Source organism: Amborella trichopoda, chromosome 3 (assembly GCF_054954075.1).
Source record: "Amborella trichopoda isolate Santa Cruz 75 chromosome 3, AtrichopodaSantaCruz75HAP2 v2.0, whole genome shotgun sequence".
In the NCBI taxonomy this organism is placed as follows: domain Eukaryota; kingdom Viridiplantae; phylum Streptophyta; class Magnoliopsida; order Amborellales; family Amborellaceae; genus Amborella; species Amborella trichopoda.
In genome coordinates, this window is record NC_142338.1 from 42,216,325 (window position 1) to 42,235,580 (window position 19,256).

The window sequence follows — 19,256 nt, forward strand, 5'->3', positions numbered from 1 at the left end:
TATAAGCCCCATTTTTTGCTGCTCAATTTTTTTGTAACCAGGCACGTGACAAGGCCAATTTTTTGTATAGGATACCTGGACCTATTTTTTGACCAAGATACCCGTCTCGTGGGTACTCTCGGTCCTCTATCTCCGCTAACAGTTGTACTCTTTCTTCATATAGCAATACAATGTTAACATTATCAAAAAAATAAAAATAAAAAAACTAGGCAATGGTCACCGTATTAAGTTTTGGACTGACATTTGGATAGGTCACACCCATTTGAATATTACCTTTCCTCTCTTTATTCTTTGGCATGCAATCAATCGGCTTCTAGAGCTGAATATGTAGAACTTGGCGTGTTCAATCTAGTTTGGACTCCCATTTTCCGCAGAAATCTCTCAGAGCAGGAAACTACCTCTCTGACCTCCTTACTCCAACTTTTGCATCCAGTCTTCAGTGGTCTCAACCGTCCAGATGCCCTTATTTTGGCTGAATTCCCTTCAAGGAGCTTCGTAGTGTCCTCTTTCTACAATTTAATGCTTTGAAACCCACCTGCCAACCCTTGATCAACAAGTCTTGGTCCCTTCCTATACCCCTTAAAGTTCAGGCCTTCATTTGGGTGCTCCTTTTCTGGAAAACCCTAACCCTTGATCAATTGCAACGTCGTGGAGTCTCCTTCTCTGGCATCCAGAAGAAGAACCTATTCCACATTTATTTATCCACTGTGATCTCACCTTTGGCCTTTGGTCATCCCTTTTGAACCTCTTTGATCTTCTTTGGGTCACACCTTTTTGAGTCTCTGTACTCCCCCACTTTCTCCTCCCCTGGAAAACAACTGTGGCGTATATCAATTGCGACCCTTATGTGGAGTGTTTCGTTAGAAAGAACGCAAGGACATTTAGAGGCGTTCTTAAACCACCAAAGTCCATTTTTTATACTATTGCATCCCTAATTTCCTTCTGGGCCAAAAACATACATATCTTTGCAAAGCTCCCTATTTCCCACTTCCTGAATAATTGGGCCAGCTTGCTTAACCTGTCACCCCCATCGGTTAGACCTCGGGCTGTTTGGGTACCACCACCTCCGGGTTTTCTAAAATTAAGCACAGATGGCTCGTCCTTAGGAAACCCCGGCCCCTTTGGTATTGGTGGGTTCCTCTCAAACTCAGACTCAATTCTCTGGACTTTCTCGGAGTTCATAGGAGTTAGAGACTCCACGGAAGCAGAGGCCATTGCTCTACTGGAAGGATTAAAAAGGTGGCGCTTATGGAACATTTTAGCTAAGGAAGGTGCGGCTTTGGGTGCAGGTACTCTGCCAATTCCTTGTTACATTACGGCTGTCTCTCTCCCTCTATTCTCTCTCTCTTCCCATCCACCTAAGGAAGGTGCGGCTTTGGGTGCAGGTACTCTGCTAGTTCCTTGATACATTACGGCTGTCTATCTCCCTCTTATTCTCTTTCTCTCTTCCTTATTCGAAGTATTTGCAGAAGCCGCACCCAAGTTCACACTCATTTACCGAGAAGCCAACACAGTGTCAGACATTTTAGCTAAGGAAGGTGCGGCTTTGGGTGCAGGTACTCTGCCAGTTCCTTGATACATTACGGCTGTCTCACTCCCTCTTATTCTCTTTCTCTCTTCCCATCCACCCTCTGCTCCAAAAAAAAAAAAAAACAAAACAAATTCGAAGTGTTTCTACCTTCTTACTTTGAGGTGTTGGAAAAGAAGAAACATCTCATCCTATTCTTTCTCTCTCCTTCTAAATACTTTGAGGCATTCGAAATGATGAAATTTCTCATCTTCTCCTTTCTCACTCTCTCATTTTCTGATACTCATTTCCATTCCCTCCCTTCTTCTTGTGTTTTTACCCTTAACATCTTTTCACCTCTTTCTCTACCTTTTTCTCTGTACTATGCTCTCACTTCCCCACCCCCTCTCCAATGCCTCGTAATTTCTGGTCTGTCTTAAACAGGTTACCTTAATTACCTTCATCACTCTCCCCTCCATCTCTCACCTCTTGCTATCCATTTCACTCCTTTCTCAGTCTTTAAGCTTTATCTTATCTTCTTCTGCTATCTTTCTCTCTTTCTTAGACCTCTCCTTCATTTCTATCTCTTCCTTCCCCCTTTCTCTTCATTCTCCTCGTCTAACTCTCGTTCACGAGAATTTCTGGTAATTTTCAGATCCCAGCACCCTTACTTTTAGATCTACGCTCATTCACGGTCGTTACAATGGCCCATAGCCTTGGGTTACACAACTACCTTTCGATTTACGGTGCGATGGTCCTCAGCAGGAGCAGAAGCTTTAGATTGATATCAGTACATTGGCCCCTATCAGAAGCAGAAAGTTGTTTTTAGTGGCAGACCATCTCTGATACATCCCAACTCACCTCCCAATTCAATTCAATGGTAGTGGGCCTCTTGATTGGGTAGCTTAGTGGTATAACCTGTTTACCACTTCTCTCCAGGGTTACAATGGTAGTCACTGATTACTCTGTCTGGCTGCTACTAATCTCACGGTAGTGGGTCTCCTCTTCGGGTTGCATGGTGGCGAAACCGTTTAGCATTTCTTCTCAGGGTTACAATGTTACACACTACCTACTCTGCCTGGTTGTTGCTTACTTCACCGTTCATCAGTACTCCGAATTATCATCCTCTCACCTTCTGGTGGTTCCCAGTCTGCTAGAAGGCGTTGATGTCTGAAGCCCTCTGAAGATTCTCCTTGTCCTTTTTGTTTTTATTTTTATTTTTGTTCTTATTTTTTGTTTTTTGTTTTTTTTCTTCCTGTTCTGTTTTCTAAGGTTGTAAGTGCACCCTTCTGTGGGTTGCTTCTTTGGATAGTTTTAGTTTATGTAATTCTTTAGCTTATATATAATACACGTCAACATATTCCTCAAAAAAATAGAAGAAGCTATTAAACGCCACCTTTTTGAGAGAAAGTAGTGAGGACTGTTTTCTCAGGTTTCATGGGGAACGTGACTGTAAGCAGAAGCGAGGCCATGGCGGTGACAAACTCTGACCCAAGAAAAATTACAGAGAAGCAGCCATTGATGACCCAAACTCTTTCTTCCGTTGAGCCCAAGCCTAAGGCTGAGGAGCCGTCAAAGAGAAAGAAGATTTGTTGTGCTTGCCCTGATACAAAGAGACTGAGAGATGAATGCATAGTCGAACATGGTGAAGCTGCATGCTCGAAGTGGATTGAAGCTCATTTACAGTGCCTTAGAGCAGAGGGTTTTAATGTAAGTGCTTATCTTTCTAGTGCTTCTTCTTTCATGTTGTGCATTTGGGCGACTTCAAGGTTTTATGGAAGTTTTAGGATTTTGAAGTGTGCTCTTCTTCTGATTCTCTTGTGTTCGTTTACAAGGGATGTTATGGTTTTCATCTATAATTTTTTGGTTGAAGAGGTTTTATGGTTTAGAGGCTAGAAGTTTCCTATTTCTATCTTAAATGATCAGAGATGTTATGGTTTTATTTTTTTTATTTGTTGATGTTTTGAGCTGTCATGGAGATACCTTTTACCTGCTCCTAGTATGTTAATGATCTACTTAAATATGTACTTTATGTGTTTATGTTCTAGAGTTTATGCTTGATCTTTCTTCTTCTTCTAATTCTTCTTTTGTGTGAATTTGGGGGTTGCATGTTCCTTGCCTAAGATGTTTTAGGGTTCAAGGAAAGTTCACCTTCGTCTATAATCCCTTTGTGGAGAACTTTGGGTTTTTTAGTTTCTTTTTGCATAGGGGAGTCCAAGGTTTTCTTCATGGTTCTATTTGTAGAGATGTAAAGGTTAACATCAAAAGTTTGTTTTGTTCTTCTCATTTGTAACATTTTTCAGAATTTTTAGGATTTTGTATTTTCATTCATGAAAATGACTGTTGTTCTTTAGGTGGTAAGGGTCGTCCAATGCACGTGTTAGGTGCTTGTAACTTTATTATGGTTATTCATCAAACAGTGTATAGGCATCACAACTTTCTTGGACTATGCCCACCAGTAAACCCAAGTTAGAGAACCTATTCATTATTTCTTTTGCTATGTCGATGGGATTCGACCCTAAGGTGGAATCATGGCATCCTTCAATGGCAATACGGCAGCATTCATAAGATTTCTCCTCATTAAAGAATCATATATAAGATTTTCGCTAAAGTGTTATCTGAAGCTAAGTGAGGCCTTTAGTTTATGATCTTAGTTAGGTTCCAATTTTTCTGTGGACTAATTTGTCAGTCTCCCATGACCTGAAGCTAAATTTTGGCTTGGAATTTCACCTTTCTGAATCCACTTCCTAAAAAACTGTCATTTTTTTGGATCTAAACTAAGTTTCTTATCATCTAGAGAGTTGAACTAATCCTTGTCAGTCTAGTTCAGATGCCAAAGAAATGAACTCCCTACAATCCGGTTCCCACAAAAGGATGAGATCGATATATTTAAGTGATAAACCTGCTTTTAATCTGGTTTCACCTAAAAGATAGATACCAGATTCGAGAGGCCAAAGTCTATAGATGCATCCAAATTGATATTTAACTTTGAACTTGGGAGCAGATGATAGTTCACTTTTCTCGATGTATTGAATACCCTTGACTTATTATGATGACTTGCTATGAGAACCAAGATGTAATCATTTAGGCGAACATATAAAGCTAGTTTGGTTACACACCTCTTGAGTTAATGAGTGGCGTGCTCAAGAACTTGTCTAAAACTACAATTGCATTTATTGGTTTGCCTTCTAATTCATAATATTGTAATAAACATCGAGTGGAACGATGATTGTGATACATAGCCATTTATCCCCGTAGTCACAATTGCATGGCAGTGGCCTATATTATCAGGATTGAACTGGCCACCGAACTGGTGAGGGGTCTAGGCCAGTCAAAATTGTTCTGTCCAAAAGTTTAAATGGTTGGAGGAATTTATAAAAAAAAAGCAAAATAGAAATAACAATTTAGAAGTTTGAAATCTGTTAAAAAAATTGCCCAACTTTATTTTGTTGGTTGAACTGGTCAAAATTAGTTGGTCCTATCGATCAAAACCTAACACTGGTTTTTAAGTCGTCCGACTGATCAGACTACAGAGTGGTGCCTTGCCAATCCAGTCCAAAGCATAAACTGAGTTTGGTATAAAATCAATCAGAATCACTGTTTGACTGGTTTTGTTGGGAAGGGCTGGTTGATTTTGATTAGTTTGACCAACTAAATAAAGTTGGGCAAAATTTTCTAATGTATTTTATTGCTTTAAACTGTTATTTCTACTTTTGTTTTATTATTTTTTAAATTTGGACTAACTTGTTCAGCCAACGGACGAACTAATTTTGACTGGACCAAACCCCTCATTGATTCTGTTGGCCGGTCTGATCCTAATATTCATAATATGTAATTGGGAGGGATGTTAAGTTAACTCAAATATTATATAGAAGCTAAAATAGGTACCTTGTGTGCACAATAAACTAGCGAACTCATTTATCCAAATTAAGCATACTCATATACCAAATTAATGAAGTTTTATGATGCCTTATATTGACTGAAGGATATACACACGAGCCATATATGTGCATTGGGGCCGAAATATAGCAGATGCGATGAGTATAAAGGAGAGAGAAAGCAATTTCATTAAAAGTATGTTAATTTTAGAAACAGAAGAATTAATTGAAAAAGGGAGATGAAAGAGTATGTATATGGACCAAAAAGAGGCAGTGTTACACATCATCACTAGTAGATGATGTATCAAACGATGATCAAATATGCTCTCATTTAAATACGTCACATGATATTAAAATGCATTTGGCATAGATATACAATGCCGGGTGTAAGGTTCGTCACGTTAAAAGTGAATGTAAGAAAAATAAAAGTGAGATCCACAAGCATATATGAATAGTGTCTAATTATGGTTTCATGATCATATATTGGATTACGATCCTAGGACCATAGTGGACCAAGTTGGTGATGGTCTGCAATAATTATTATAAAGTAGAATGCCATGTATGATGATTGCCTATGTTGTGGGAAAGCCGAGTAGATTTATTGACAACCCGGGTCAAGAGCATTGAAATGTTGCCCATAAAGTTCTTAGATATTTTAAATGAACGATGGATTATGCCCTATGGCCTATGGCCTACATTATGAAGGTGAATTTGTTGTATTGTAAGGATACAACGATGCAAACTGGATGTCGAATTTCGATAAATTTATGTCTAGTCTTCACATGGTGGTTCTGTTGCATGGAGTTCCCAAGGAGCAAACTTGTATCTCTAGATTTGCATTTGGAATTAGAGTTAATAACGTTGGAAGCCTCCAGTATAAAGGCAAAGTGGCTAAGGATCCTATTGGTTGAAGACCTTTTGTTCAAGGGTCTATGCTTGCATTCTCAATAAATTGTGATTGTGAAATTATGGTATATTGAGAGGTGGGTTAGATACGGTGTTCCAAAATGCGCCTAGGCAATTAAGATGGTCTATGCTGCCCAACTTTTAGGCGGGCGCCTTGGGACTTGGGCGGCCTAAGTTCAGAAGGGGGTAAGGGGTGTTCAGTAATCTTGTTTTAGATCCAAATTTTGTATAAAAAATGCCTATTCATTCATTTTTTTTTATAATAAAAAGAAACCAAAAAAACCCACCCAATGGGTACTTTTGCACTGAGGCAGGTGCATGCCCTTGGGCTCCCACCCAGGTACTCTAAGCGCATGCCTCGGCAGGGTACTAGGTGGGCGTCCAAGGACAACCCACCTAGTTGGTTCACCCAGGCTTGTGCGATGTGCCCAGCCCCCTGTAGCCCTCCTAGGCGCTGGGCAGACAGCTTTTTGAATCAATTATTAGATCTATAGCGGCAAGTCATGACACATTCGCTTGAGGTATAATCAGTTGAGACCATTTGCTTGAACCCAGCGTAATTTCTGTATCTAAGTGGAACTTGGTGGATGCATTAACCGAAGGCCTTGTATGGGACCAAGTTTGATGACAACTAGATGAGTGGATTGAGTCTTATATGTGATAAGCCAAAGTGATGGGAATCCTACCTAAAAACAAGGAGATCCTAAACCCGAGGCTCAAAGGGAAAAATAAGGTATTTATGTGATGTCAGATGCATGAATGTTCCACAATATTATTTAATAGAAATTTTTAAATTTCTGCCTCTTATCTGGTTGTGTGGTACTGTTTACTGCAATGAATATAGCTCTTTAACGTCTCTCTGCGATTAGTTTACGATTTAAAGATGAAGACAATGCTATGCAATCATGATTAGAGAGGTGGATATCTTTGTATCGCTACCATCATTCCCAATCGAAAGGCAAAGCAATAATTATAGATTTTAAATGAGTTCTTGAGCATAGAAATCATTAACTCAATAGGTGTGTACTGAACTGGCTATTCCGAGGAGTACGTTTATATGTATTTGATTGCATCTAGTTCTCATACCAAGTTGGGGGAGTTCAATACTGTGAAGAAAGTGAGACCATTTCGTGCCCCCAAGTTCAAAGTTGAAGATCTGTTTGGGTCTTTCTGAAGACCTCAAACTCTATGGCTTTAGTAAGGGCGAGACCTGATAAAGTAGTGTTTATCACTCTAATATCTAGATCTTGTCCTTTAAGGCAAGCCAGATTGGGTCAACAAGGATTGTTTTAGTTCTTGGTTCACAGGAGACTCAGTTTCGATCAATGTTTTAAAAAAAATAGTTCAGTGACTCGGATCGGCCATCTGAAAAACCCCTACGAATCTGTGGTTCGGATTGATGGATCGGCAGGATTCAGTATTAAAAGAATTTCAAAAAATACTAAAGATCATTATAAATGAGTTTTTTGAGTTTTCAAGAAAAAGGAGGCAGTGCATCACAATTTTTTATTATCTTGCTAAAATATGTGAATGTTGAGATGCAGTTTCCTGTTTGAATGTCTGTTGATGATTCACGTTCACATTCACTTTTGGGATATGAATACATGGTCCATAATCGAGCATACAATTATAAAAATACAACCTAATACCAATAGAGTATTTTTTATGTATGAAATTTATACATTTATTGAAAAATATATTGAAACTTTTAAAATATAATTATGATTGACAATGTTTTAGAAAGATATAACAATTATAAATTTACAAATTATTCATTTGTATGAAATATGGGTGACAGGACCGCATTAGGTTTTGGTTAGACACCTGGCTAGGTGATGCCGCCCTCTCTTTAGCATAGCCCTCTTCATCATTGCATGGAATTAGGAAGCCCGAAGCCCTCATCAGGGATTACTATGAATTTCGAAATTCCTAAATTTCGAAATTCCTATCTTGAATGGACTCCCATCTTTTATCAGAAATCTTTCTGATATTGAATTGGCTGCCTTAAACCCACTCCTCCAGTCTCTTGCAACCTATTTTTGTTCCCTCCAGTGTCCCGACAATCTCCTTTGGTCTCCCAATCCCTCTGGCAACTTCTCGGTTTCTTCCTACTACTGCACTCTTCTTTCAAGCCTTTCTCCTTCACCAATCCTTATTAAATGCTGGTCCCTATCGGTTGCCCTTAAGGTGCAAGCCTTTATATAGGTTCTCCTCTAGGGAAGAATTCGTACTCTTGACCAATTACAAAGGCGTGGCCTCCCCTTACCTAACAAATGTATCATATGTCTTCAAGAAGAGGAATCTAATTCCCATCTTTTTCTTCAATGTGAAGCAACCTCTACTCTCTGAACTTCTCTCCTTAATCTCTTTCGAATTCAGTGGGCCTCGCCCCCCCCCCCTCCATTCCATTTAAAGCTTATTCTCGTCCCTTCTCAACTCACAACTCCCTCGCAATGGCAAAAAACCGTGGCAACTTTCAGTGGTTGCTCTCCTTTGGGGGATTTGGCTCAAAAGAAATGCAAGGACTGTTAGGAGGTAGGCCTGACCCTGTCCTTTTTTACTCTGTTACTCGTGGGCTAACCTTATCCCCATTTTCGCGAATGTTCTGATTTCTAATGCCCTTAACAACTGGGATTGTCTTTTGGGTCTCGCTAACCCAAATGCTACTATTGGAATGAATTGATCCCCCCCCACCCTTTGGCTCCTTAAAGGTCAATATTGATGGTTCCTCTTTAGGGAATCTTGGTCCCTCAGGTTATGGTGGGACAATGGCCAACTCAGAGGGCATCCTCATTGAGTTCTCAGGTTTTTTTTGAATCACAGATTCCACCACTGAAGCTTTCGCATTGAGAGAAGGTCTCAACTAGATCCATCTCCTCTCTAGCAACATAGTATCCTGGGGTACTCGAGCCGCCTTGCCCCCATGGCGCCTCGACCACATCTTTGAACACATTTTCTTTCTATCTAGCTCCCTTTCTCAGATCTCTTTAAAGCACATTCCCTGAGAAGCTAATTGCAAGGCAGACAACTTGGACAAAAAAGGCGCTCTCAACCCTTCAGGTGCAACCCCCTGTTCTAACTTCTTTCTCTTCTCCCGCTTTCTCTTTCCCTTTCTGCATCCCCTCTCTATCTCTGGTCTTCCTTCACTACCCTATTTTTCCATTTCTCTTTCATCTCACCTACTCTTGCTTCTCTGCTAAACTCTCTTTGTAGTTTTCTCTTCCTCCTCCCTCTCTTATGCTTTATCCTCTCTCTTCCTTCCCTTCTCTCTCTTCCCTTCTCCCCCCATACCTCTTCTCTAGTCTTTCCCTTCTACACTCCTTCCTCACCCCCTTATTATTTCTTTTGCTTTTCTTCTATGCAGCAGCCTTTTGGCCTTTATGTTTTTCAATCGACCCCCTTGGAAAATATCCCCTGGGGAAAAAAAAAAAAAAGGATGGAAAAAAAAGAGAAAAAAACAAAGGGAAAAACAAAAAAAAAGAAGCAAAAAAAGGGAAAAAAAGCAAGGTGAAAATAAGTAGAGATAAATGTTAACCTTCTCTCAAAAAAAAAAACAAGTACACATAGATATTAAAATTTTTTTTTATAGAAACTGTCGTTTTTATCTTTCACCATCTTCCTTTCCTCTTCTCTCTCCCTCTTATCCCCTTTTCTCTTCTTCTACCCCTCTCGCCTTCTGTTCTCTTCCAACGATCACCTTCTCCCCTCTCCTAATCCTTTTCTTCCCTAATCTCTTATTCTTTCTTCTCCCTTCATTCCCTTCATTTCTATTCTTTTCTCCATAGTTTCTAAAAGCGCTAGGCAGCCCCCAGGCGGCCATGGCGGTCCAGGCTGTCTGAAACTTAAGCGGCCCAGTTGAAAACAAAAAAATTTGATGAGTGACTGATGATTGATAATGATTAATCCATAAGAATTTTGATAATCCATAAGACCATAATCCCGGTTAAAAAAAAGAAGAGTCGAGAAGAGAATTTTGATAATCTATAAGACCATAATCCATATTTTCATACAATGCTAAAACAGTAAAACCATACAAGCATACACTGATAGTTTGATACACTGTAGACTGTACACACAAAAGTTAGATAGTAGAACCAGAAATTAGAAAGTAGAAACTAAAAATAAAAAATAAAAAAATATACAGAAATTTAGAAAATATACAGTCTAGGACACAATAGTCAACACTTAACACAACAGTCAACACTCAACACTAAGAGTCTTCAATCATCATCATCATCAGAAGGAATAGGGTCAGCTTCATCATATGCATCAGAATCAAGGCCATCATCATTAGAGTTTGTCTCCTTCTTCAATATAACTCCCGTCCTCCTCTGTTTCTTCTGAATCTGCCTCTTCCTCTTCTTCTACCTCTCTCTTACTAGTATGTGCAAATGGGGCTCTTGGAGTCTTGGCTGCTCTACCCTTTGTTATCTTTTTGTGCTTCCTGAACTCAAAATTGTATAATTTCCTCCCTGATAGCCTCAAGAACATTTTTACAGGGGGCAACATCCCCCTTAATACCGGCAATGTGTTTTTTAAATCGATAAATGCCCCCATCAGTATCCTTTCCACAATAATTACATTTAATACGATTTTTGTCATTCGGATTTGGGTTATAACCATACTTCCAACTCGGATCATCACTTCTAGAAGAACCTGAAAAAGATATTTCTGTAGAACAAGGATCATGTTCACCATTTTCTGGTTCTTTTAAATTCAGAAGTTGTCTAATCTCATCCTGAATAGCTTCAGGAACCTTTTTTCAAGAAGCATCATTCCCTTTAATACCAACAAGGTGTTTCTTGAATCGGTTAATACCATAATTGGTATCTTTTTCACAAAAATTACACCTTATACAATTTTTATCGTTTGATTTTGGGTTCCAACTCGGATCACTTCTTTTAGAAGTAGCAAAAATAGATCTATTCAAATGACTACGATTTTGTTCCTGTTTTTGTTTTACAAAACTCATATATTGCTTAATCTCCTGTCTGATAGCTTCAGAAACATTTTTACAAGGCGCAACATCCCCCTTAATACTGACAAGATGCTTCTTAAATCGGTTTATTCCCCCTTTCGTATCATTTTCACAAAAATTGCATCTAATGCAATTTTTGTCATTTGGATTTGGGTTATATCTATATTTTATCTCCACTTCGACTAGATCTTAAAGAAGACATCTCAAAATAAAACAAGCAATCTAAAAATAAATTTCTGCACTAACTTTGATTGCTCGAACTCCAAACTCCCACCTTTGAGATGTTTTCTGGTGCTAAAATAATAAAAAACACCCTCTAATAGGATTATAAAACTCCAAAACTAAATCAAATCTACTTGGGTGATGTTTGGATCCATTTTTCGTAACTTTGATAAGCACTTCGATCCAATGAAAGTCACAAAATTTTGTTTTCTTTAGGTTTCTTTCTCTTTAAAATGGGTTCTTGTGGGTTTAGGTTTGAAATGAATCCAAAACCCATCCTTCAAACCCTTTATATTTCAAAAAAATCAATACAACTAAAAAACAAAAATTTCTTCCCCTAGGCAAGGCACGTGCCCAGTTTAGCTGCCTAGGTACTGGGCGGTCCTCTTTTTTGAACACTGCTTTTCTCCTCCTTCCACTCCTCCCTCTTTCCTTTTTTTGTCTGCCTCTTTCTTTTACCTCCCTCTTCTCTGCCCCTCGTTCTCCTTTCACTCTCGTCTCCCTCCGCCCTTTTCACCTTTTGCAAGAAAGAGTTTACATAGCCAGAGCTCTTACTCTTCTGGACAAAGCTCCTACCTCTTTTCGACGGAGTGGCCGTCTCTCTTAGAAGAAAACTTTGCTGCTTCCTCTTGTGAGCAGATCTTACCTCATCTAAGTTGCAACCCCAAATACAAGACCTCGCTAGCTGCCAGTGATGTTGCCCCTTGATTCGTGCACTGCAGCTGTTGCTGCCTTCTGAAGTAGACTAGATTCCTCCCCCCCCTCCTTTGGTGCAAATTTGTTTGTGATAGCTATACCTACCCATCTTATTGTACCTCTCTCTCTTAGACCCTGATTTTCTTTTTTCTTCTCTCTCGCATCTGTACTCAGAGCACTCAATTTGTGGGCTGCCTCGATCTAATTTTAAATGTAATGCTTCTCATTTATTTTATAAAGCCATCATCATTATTTTAGCCTTTTCCCAATTAATTGGGGTCGGCTACATGAATCTTGGTTATCCATTCTGCTCTTTTAAAGGCCATATCCTCGGTTAGGCCATAAGTTCCCATATCAGACTACTTCCAATCACGTCCTTTTGGGTCTACTCCTTGCCCTTTTCAATCCTTCCAGTTGAACTAATTCGCACCTCCTAACAGGTGTTGTACTTGGTCCGCACCACATATGGCCTGTCCACCCAAGTCTACTCTCTCTCATTTTATCGCTTATTGGTGCCACGCCTAAATTCTCTCGAATAGATTCATTGCGAATTCTATCCTTTCTTGTCTTGCCACTCATCCATCTCGACATCCTCATCTCCGCTATACTGATTCTATTGGTATATTTGTTACACCCCAAGTTTTATAAAACTAATATTCCTGAGGTGTGCTAGTCTATTCTTAAACTATAGATAGAACAAATTTAGAGTTTCCCCTATATATTGCACCAAAACTGATTTTTCCATTTAGAAATTTTCAAATTTGTACAAAGTCTACTAACATCTTGTATTAACATGAGGGTCTATACATATATATATACAATTCTGATAGAACAAAAGTTACAAAGGTGAATTTAACCACGACTACAGATTTTTTCCAAGCTACTTCTACTGTACATACGAACAATAAGGTTGCAATTATTTTGAAAAGAAATTACAACAGTTTGATGAGTTTGGCTACTCAGTAAGTGATCATCATAATCCTTAAAATCATAGTTGACAAATGTAAATGTTTTTTAAAAGAATACATATTGGAACAATATGAGGAAAAATCATACATGGAGAACTATTCCAAATTCAGAAATACACATTTTAACATAATCCAAAGGATTTCACATGTATTTTGAAACAATATGAGGAAGTGCATACATAAATCCTTTAACAGAAATGTACCGTTTAACATAATTCACAAGATTTCACAAATACCCTATCGTCGTCCCAAGTAGTTCAGTTATACATCCCACCAGCGTCTTGGATGGGTCCACCCAATCCCTACCGACGTCCCGTATAGGTCCGCTAAATCCATACTGGCATCCGAAATAAGTCCACTTAAACCCTACCAGCCTCATCGATAGGTCCACTTAATCTCTACCGGCGTCCTAGATAGGTCTACTTATACCTCACCGGCGTACCAGATGAGTCTACTTGTATACTTAAAGTATCTTTGAAATTCTTTTTGAATATCAAGAAGCAGCAATATCGTACGTTCAAAATATCCTTGATATCAATAGCATGAATCTACATGAAGCAATTTATAACAAACACTTTCATTGATATTTCTATAAATATTCAGTCTAATATTTTGGGCTCAAGTTTTTAAATATAGTTTCAGAAAGGTAGTAGTTATGAGAGACATTGAAATCTTTACATGATAAACATTATATAGACATTAAAAGAATCTTATGAAAATCTAGAGTTGAATACTAAATTTTCAACTATCTAAATTTTTTAATAATTGATGGAAATATTACAATTATATGCTGAAATACTAGTTTTTAAATAACTATTTTTCAGAAAAAAATCAGGATACTTGCACATAAAACTTATAGTGTCTAAAATTCATAACAATAGATGGAATTAGCACAAGAGGAGATAATGGTATTCTTATAATAGTATTCTCATAATGTTATATTATTCTCAAATGATTGTTTTCTCACCATAATATATTATTTTCTCATAATATTATATTATTCTCATGATGTTAAATTATTGTTAAATGATTATTTTCTCATAATAGTATTCTAATAATGTTATATTATTCTCAAATGATTATTTTCTCTCTCATAATGTTAATATTATTATCTCATAGCAATCATTTTATCTCTCATTATATTCTCATAAAAAGAATTAAAGAATATTTTTCTCTCTCAATAGGTTCTTCTGTCTCCCATAAGGTTCTCATAAAATAATTATATATTATTTCTCTCTCATAAGAATATAATATTTCTCTCTTGTAATATGAACATTTTTATGCTCCTCCTCTTACACAAATTCATTTGGTCTTTCTTTCCATACCTTTTGCTAAATTTCAGTAATCCCGGTCTTACTTTGGCAACAGTAGTAATACATCTATCTCAGAGTAATGTATAAGTAAGTGATTTCATTTTCCTGTAAAATAGTTATTTGAAGATTTGTATTTTTGCTTTTAATAAAATTGTGATATTTTTTTTCATTTATTGTGATGAATTTTAAACACTATAAGTTTTAGGCGTAAGTGACCTGATTTTTTTTTGAAAATTAGTTATTTAAAAATTGGTATTTCGACATATAATTTTAATATTTTCGTCTATTATTAAGAATTTTAGATAGTTGAAAATTTAGTATTCAACTCTGGATTTCCATAAGATTCTTCTACTGTCTATAGAATGTTTATCATGTAAAGATTTCAATGTCTCTCATAACTGCTATCTTTCTGAAACTATATTTAAGAAATTGGGTCCAAAATGTTGGACTGGATATTTATAAAATATCAGTGAAAGTGTTTGTTATAAATTGCTTTGTGTATTCATGCTGTTGATTTCAATGGTGTTTTAAATATACGATATTGTTGCTTCCTGATGTTCAAAAAGAGTTTTAGAGATACTTTAGGTATACAAGTGGACTCATCTGGTACACCGATGAGATATAAGTGGACCTATCCGAGGCGCCAGTAGGGATTAAGTGGACCTATCCGGGATGCCAGTAGGGATTGAGTGGACCTATCCGGAATGCAGTAGGGATTGAGTTTACCTATCCGGGGCGCTGGTAGGGATTGAGTGGACCCATCTAGGATGCTGGTGGGGTTTATAAGTGACCTATTTGGGATGCCGGTAGGGTATTTGTGAATTCTGTTAAATTGTACATTTCTGTTTAAGGATTTATGTATACACTTCCTCATATTGTTTCAAAATGCACGTAAAATCTTTTGGATTATGTGTATTTCTGAATTTGCAACAGTTCTCTATGTATGTTTTTCCTCATATTGTTCCAATACGTATTCTTTTAAAAAACATTTACATTTGTCAACCATGATTATTTTTAAGGATTATGATCATTTACTGAGTAGCCAAACTCATCAAACTGTTGTAAATTATTTTCAGAATAATTGCAGCCTTATTGTTCTTATGTACAGCAGGAGTAGCTTGGAAGACGTCTGTAGTCGTCGTTAAATTCGCTTTTGTAACTTTTGTTCTATCAAAATTGTATATATATATATATATATATATATATATAGGAAAACACTATGCAACGCCTATAGGTGAAAATGAACAGTGATTTCGCCTACCCCCATCACCGTCCAAAATTCATCGCACGGTAACGATTGTCCAGTAGTGTTTCATTTTTTTTTCTACAAATCGGAATGACCTGAAATTTAGAGCCTGTATTCATCAAAAATAGGGGAATCTTCAAAAATATAAAAACAATATTTTACATGAAAAACATTGACAAAAATAGCCCCGAAACTTTTCAGGGGTATTTTGGTCAATTTTGTTTTTGCGAATAATTTTTTTTTATATTTTAATTAGATGCGCCTCAGTAAGATGTATATACCTTTTAAATTTCAGGTCATTCCGATATATAGAAAACAAAAATGAAAAATAAAAAACTACCGGACAATCATAATCGCGCGATGAAACTTGGACAGTGATGAGGGTAGGCGAAATTACTATTCATTTTCTCCTATAGGCGTTAGGAAGAATTTTCCATATATATATATATATATTTATAGACTTCATGTTAATACAAGATTTGAGTAGACTTTGTGCAAATTTGAAAATTTCTAAATGGAAAAATCAGTTTTGGTGCAATATTCTGATTTGTTCTATCTATAGTTTAAGAATAGACTGTCACACCTTATGAATATTAGTATTATAAAATTTGGGGTATGACAATTTTGGTTTCAGAGCATTCGGTTTCAGATTCATAGGAAATCTTAATTGGAATGTTAGTATTATAAAACTTGGGGTGTGACAATATTGTTTTTTGTTCAACCAATATTCCGCCTCATAGAGCAAAGGTTATCTCACCGTTGTCCTGTAGAACTTGCCCTTTAGCCTCATCGGTATGCGGTGATCATATAAAATTCCAGTTGCACATCTCCACTTCGCCCACCCAGATCTAATTATGTATGTGACATTATCCACGATATCTCCATATTCCTGGATTATCGATCCAAGATATCTAGTGCGGTATTTTTTGTACTTCATGGCCATCAATCTTAACTACTTCCTCGTCTTTACTCCTATTATTACTAAATTTGCACGCCATATACTCTGTCTTAGTCCGACTATTTTATAAAGGTAACCATTTCTCGAAAAAAAAAAAAAACATTATTCTGTCTGAAAGGCATGACATTCCATTCGTAATGACCAAAAGGAATTGTAAATGCACTCTTGTATCTATCATATTCGTTAATATGTATTTGCTAAAAATCCGGATTTCATATCAAACTTAAAGAATATTTTTGCGTTTTGAATATGAGAGATAAGGTCATGTTGGTTAGGAATAAGATGTCTTATCCATTTCTCTATTTAAGGGTTTATAATTTATAACTAATCTAGGTACTCTCTCTCAAATTCGGCCACATTCTCTGCATAAAATGCTGCACAACTCTAAAGAGTTGTACTTTTATATATTAAATTTTCCTTTAAAATATCTTGAATTTCCTTTTGACAGATTTTTAGATACTTTTGCTTCATTTGACAGATTTTGAGATACTTTTGGTTCATTTGTCTGGCTTTAGTAGGAATTTTTGCTTTGGAAAATCCATCTATATAGGATAATTGTACTACATGTTTTTTCTGTGCCAAAAAGCACTTGGAAGATCTGAACATATTTCTTTTATTGAGAGTTCTTTAAATTCTTCTATCTTCTTTTTTAAACTATCATCCTTTCTAGTCTTTTTTTTATTCATTTATGGTCCATTGTGATTTGTAATTCATTTATAATTTTTGTTTTCCTAGTAATTGATTCCTGAATTTCATTAATATTTATTATCCTTGGTTTTCACAAAAACTAAAAGTAACTTGTATTATTGTTAATAATGGAACTCCTAATACTTCCCAAAATTAAATAAAATAGTGGAACTCCTAAGATAATGGTTTATTGTATGTCTTTAACTATTGTAAAATTATTCTTAATGCATAGATTTAGAATAGAAACATGGCTCTGATATCAAACAGGAATGGATCTTAGAAATAGCTTAAAAATTTAAAGAAAGAGATATCTGAAGAGTATTTAAGAGAGAGTACACAATAGCACACAGGAGAACATATACTTCTTCAAAAGAAAATTACTATTTCATTAAAAGTTAACCTTACTAAAAAAATTACTATTTCATTAATAGTACATATAGAATACAAGAACAAGAACTTACGTGAACGGGGTATTCGTACTTTTACTACAATCTTTAATCTTACAGTAGACAGATGGACTTGTTACAAATTTAAACTTTATAGAGACTCAAAAGTACTGAAAGCTAAAGAGATGAAAGAGGAGACTCAAAGAGAACAAAGAGAGAGCCAAAGGAGGACTCGAGAATAACTAGGAGAGAAAAGCTGAGAGCCTGAGTCTTTGGGTATTTATAGACAAGATGAGCATTTTTTGAAGATAACTTCATTTAGATGGCAGCCACTGATTGGCAGCTTTGGATTGCATTATCCAATATGTGGTGGCCTTCTATTGTCTCATGAGGATTGTATTATCCTTAAAGAATTATTTGTTCATCATATTCTTACACGTGTTCTTTCATCTTCAAACTCTATGCCTTTTGTCATAATTTAAAGGAATATTATCTATTACATGTGATCTTTACTCCTTGCTCTTTATCTTGTTAGCATCTTTTTCTAATTTTGATTGGATATTTTGACATTAGAGAATCTTCTTTATCTTCCGACACTTGTGGTGGTCTTCTGAGAGTCTTGCTTTAAGCCTAGAATAGTTTTAGATTTTTTCATATTAATTACTTTTTAATTCTTTATTCATCCCATCCATCCCTTCCTTGGAACCATTCTGTTGAAGCTGCTTCATCCTTATCGTCTCCATTTGGATCAATAAAATTTAAATCATCTAAGAGGGCATCATCTTCAATATATTTTCATATTTCCAATATAAGTTTTTCATACCATCTTGCTTCTAGTAATCTATCTAGGTAGATGGATTTTTTTCATGATTTGTAAAAGGGTGCAGTTGGCATACGGATGCATCCGTAGCTGTAGAGGTAAGGTGCACCTTCAGATTTTATCATGACGTATAATTCTGATGTAAAATGTTTGTAGGATTATCTCAAAATCTATTTTTATATCTAATTATGAAATTTTAAATTTAAAAAATGGTTAAAATCAAGTAGATCTATAAACATATGAATATCTTGAAAATGGACAGTTTAGATAATGTGTTGTAAAATGCACTATTTTTGAGACTTAAAATCTTTTTATTTTTCATGGTCACACATCTCTATGTCGAGATGATCAATCAAAGAGTTTTTCAGCATCCAGAAGAATATGTGTTCAACCATAAAATAAAGGAATCCACTATAATTGTTATTTAATCTTTTATGAACAAAATCTTGGAACTTTTCTAGTAGGATTGTGGATATAGCTTCAAACTTGTCCACCATAATAGGAACTAGTTGGGAATCTCTTTCTGAGTGAATGACTTAGAGAAGAGATTCGTCCTTGTATGGGAAAATAATCTATTTGGATAAGCATGATATAATTCCAGGCATCCATGTAATCATCATAATTACATGTCATATGAGACTTATAATTTCTTGAAATTTGTTAAATATTTTACCATAAAAAAGGCTTCATA

General features: G+C 36.3%; 1 protein-coding gene across 7 annotated transcripts in view; it reads left to right on the forward strand.

Annotated features, from left to right (window-relative positions):
• Positions 1–19,256, forward strand: part of LOC18422666 (cytochrome c oxidase copper chaperone 2) — a 38,967-nt gene that overhangs the window by 11,806 nt on the left and 7,905 nt on the right. For 3 of the 7 annotated variants that reach the window (XM_006878549.4, XM_088860592.1, XM_088860593.1), the window contains one exon: positions 2,940–3,217. In XM_006878549.4, coding sequence (XP_006878611.2) covers positions 2,940–3,217 — 278 coding nt within the window. Of the gene's footprint in view, positions 1–1,367; positions 1,557–2,921; positions 3,218–19,256 lie in introns of those variants that run through there. The other 4 variants (XM_088860595.1, XM_088860594.1, XM_088860596.1 and 1 more) reach the window with 3 other exon arrangements.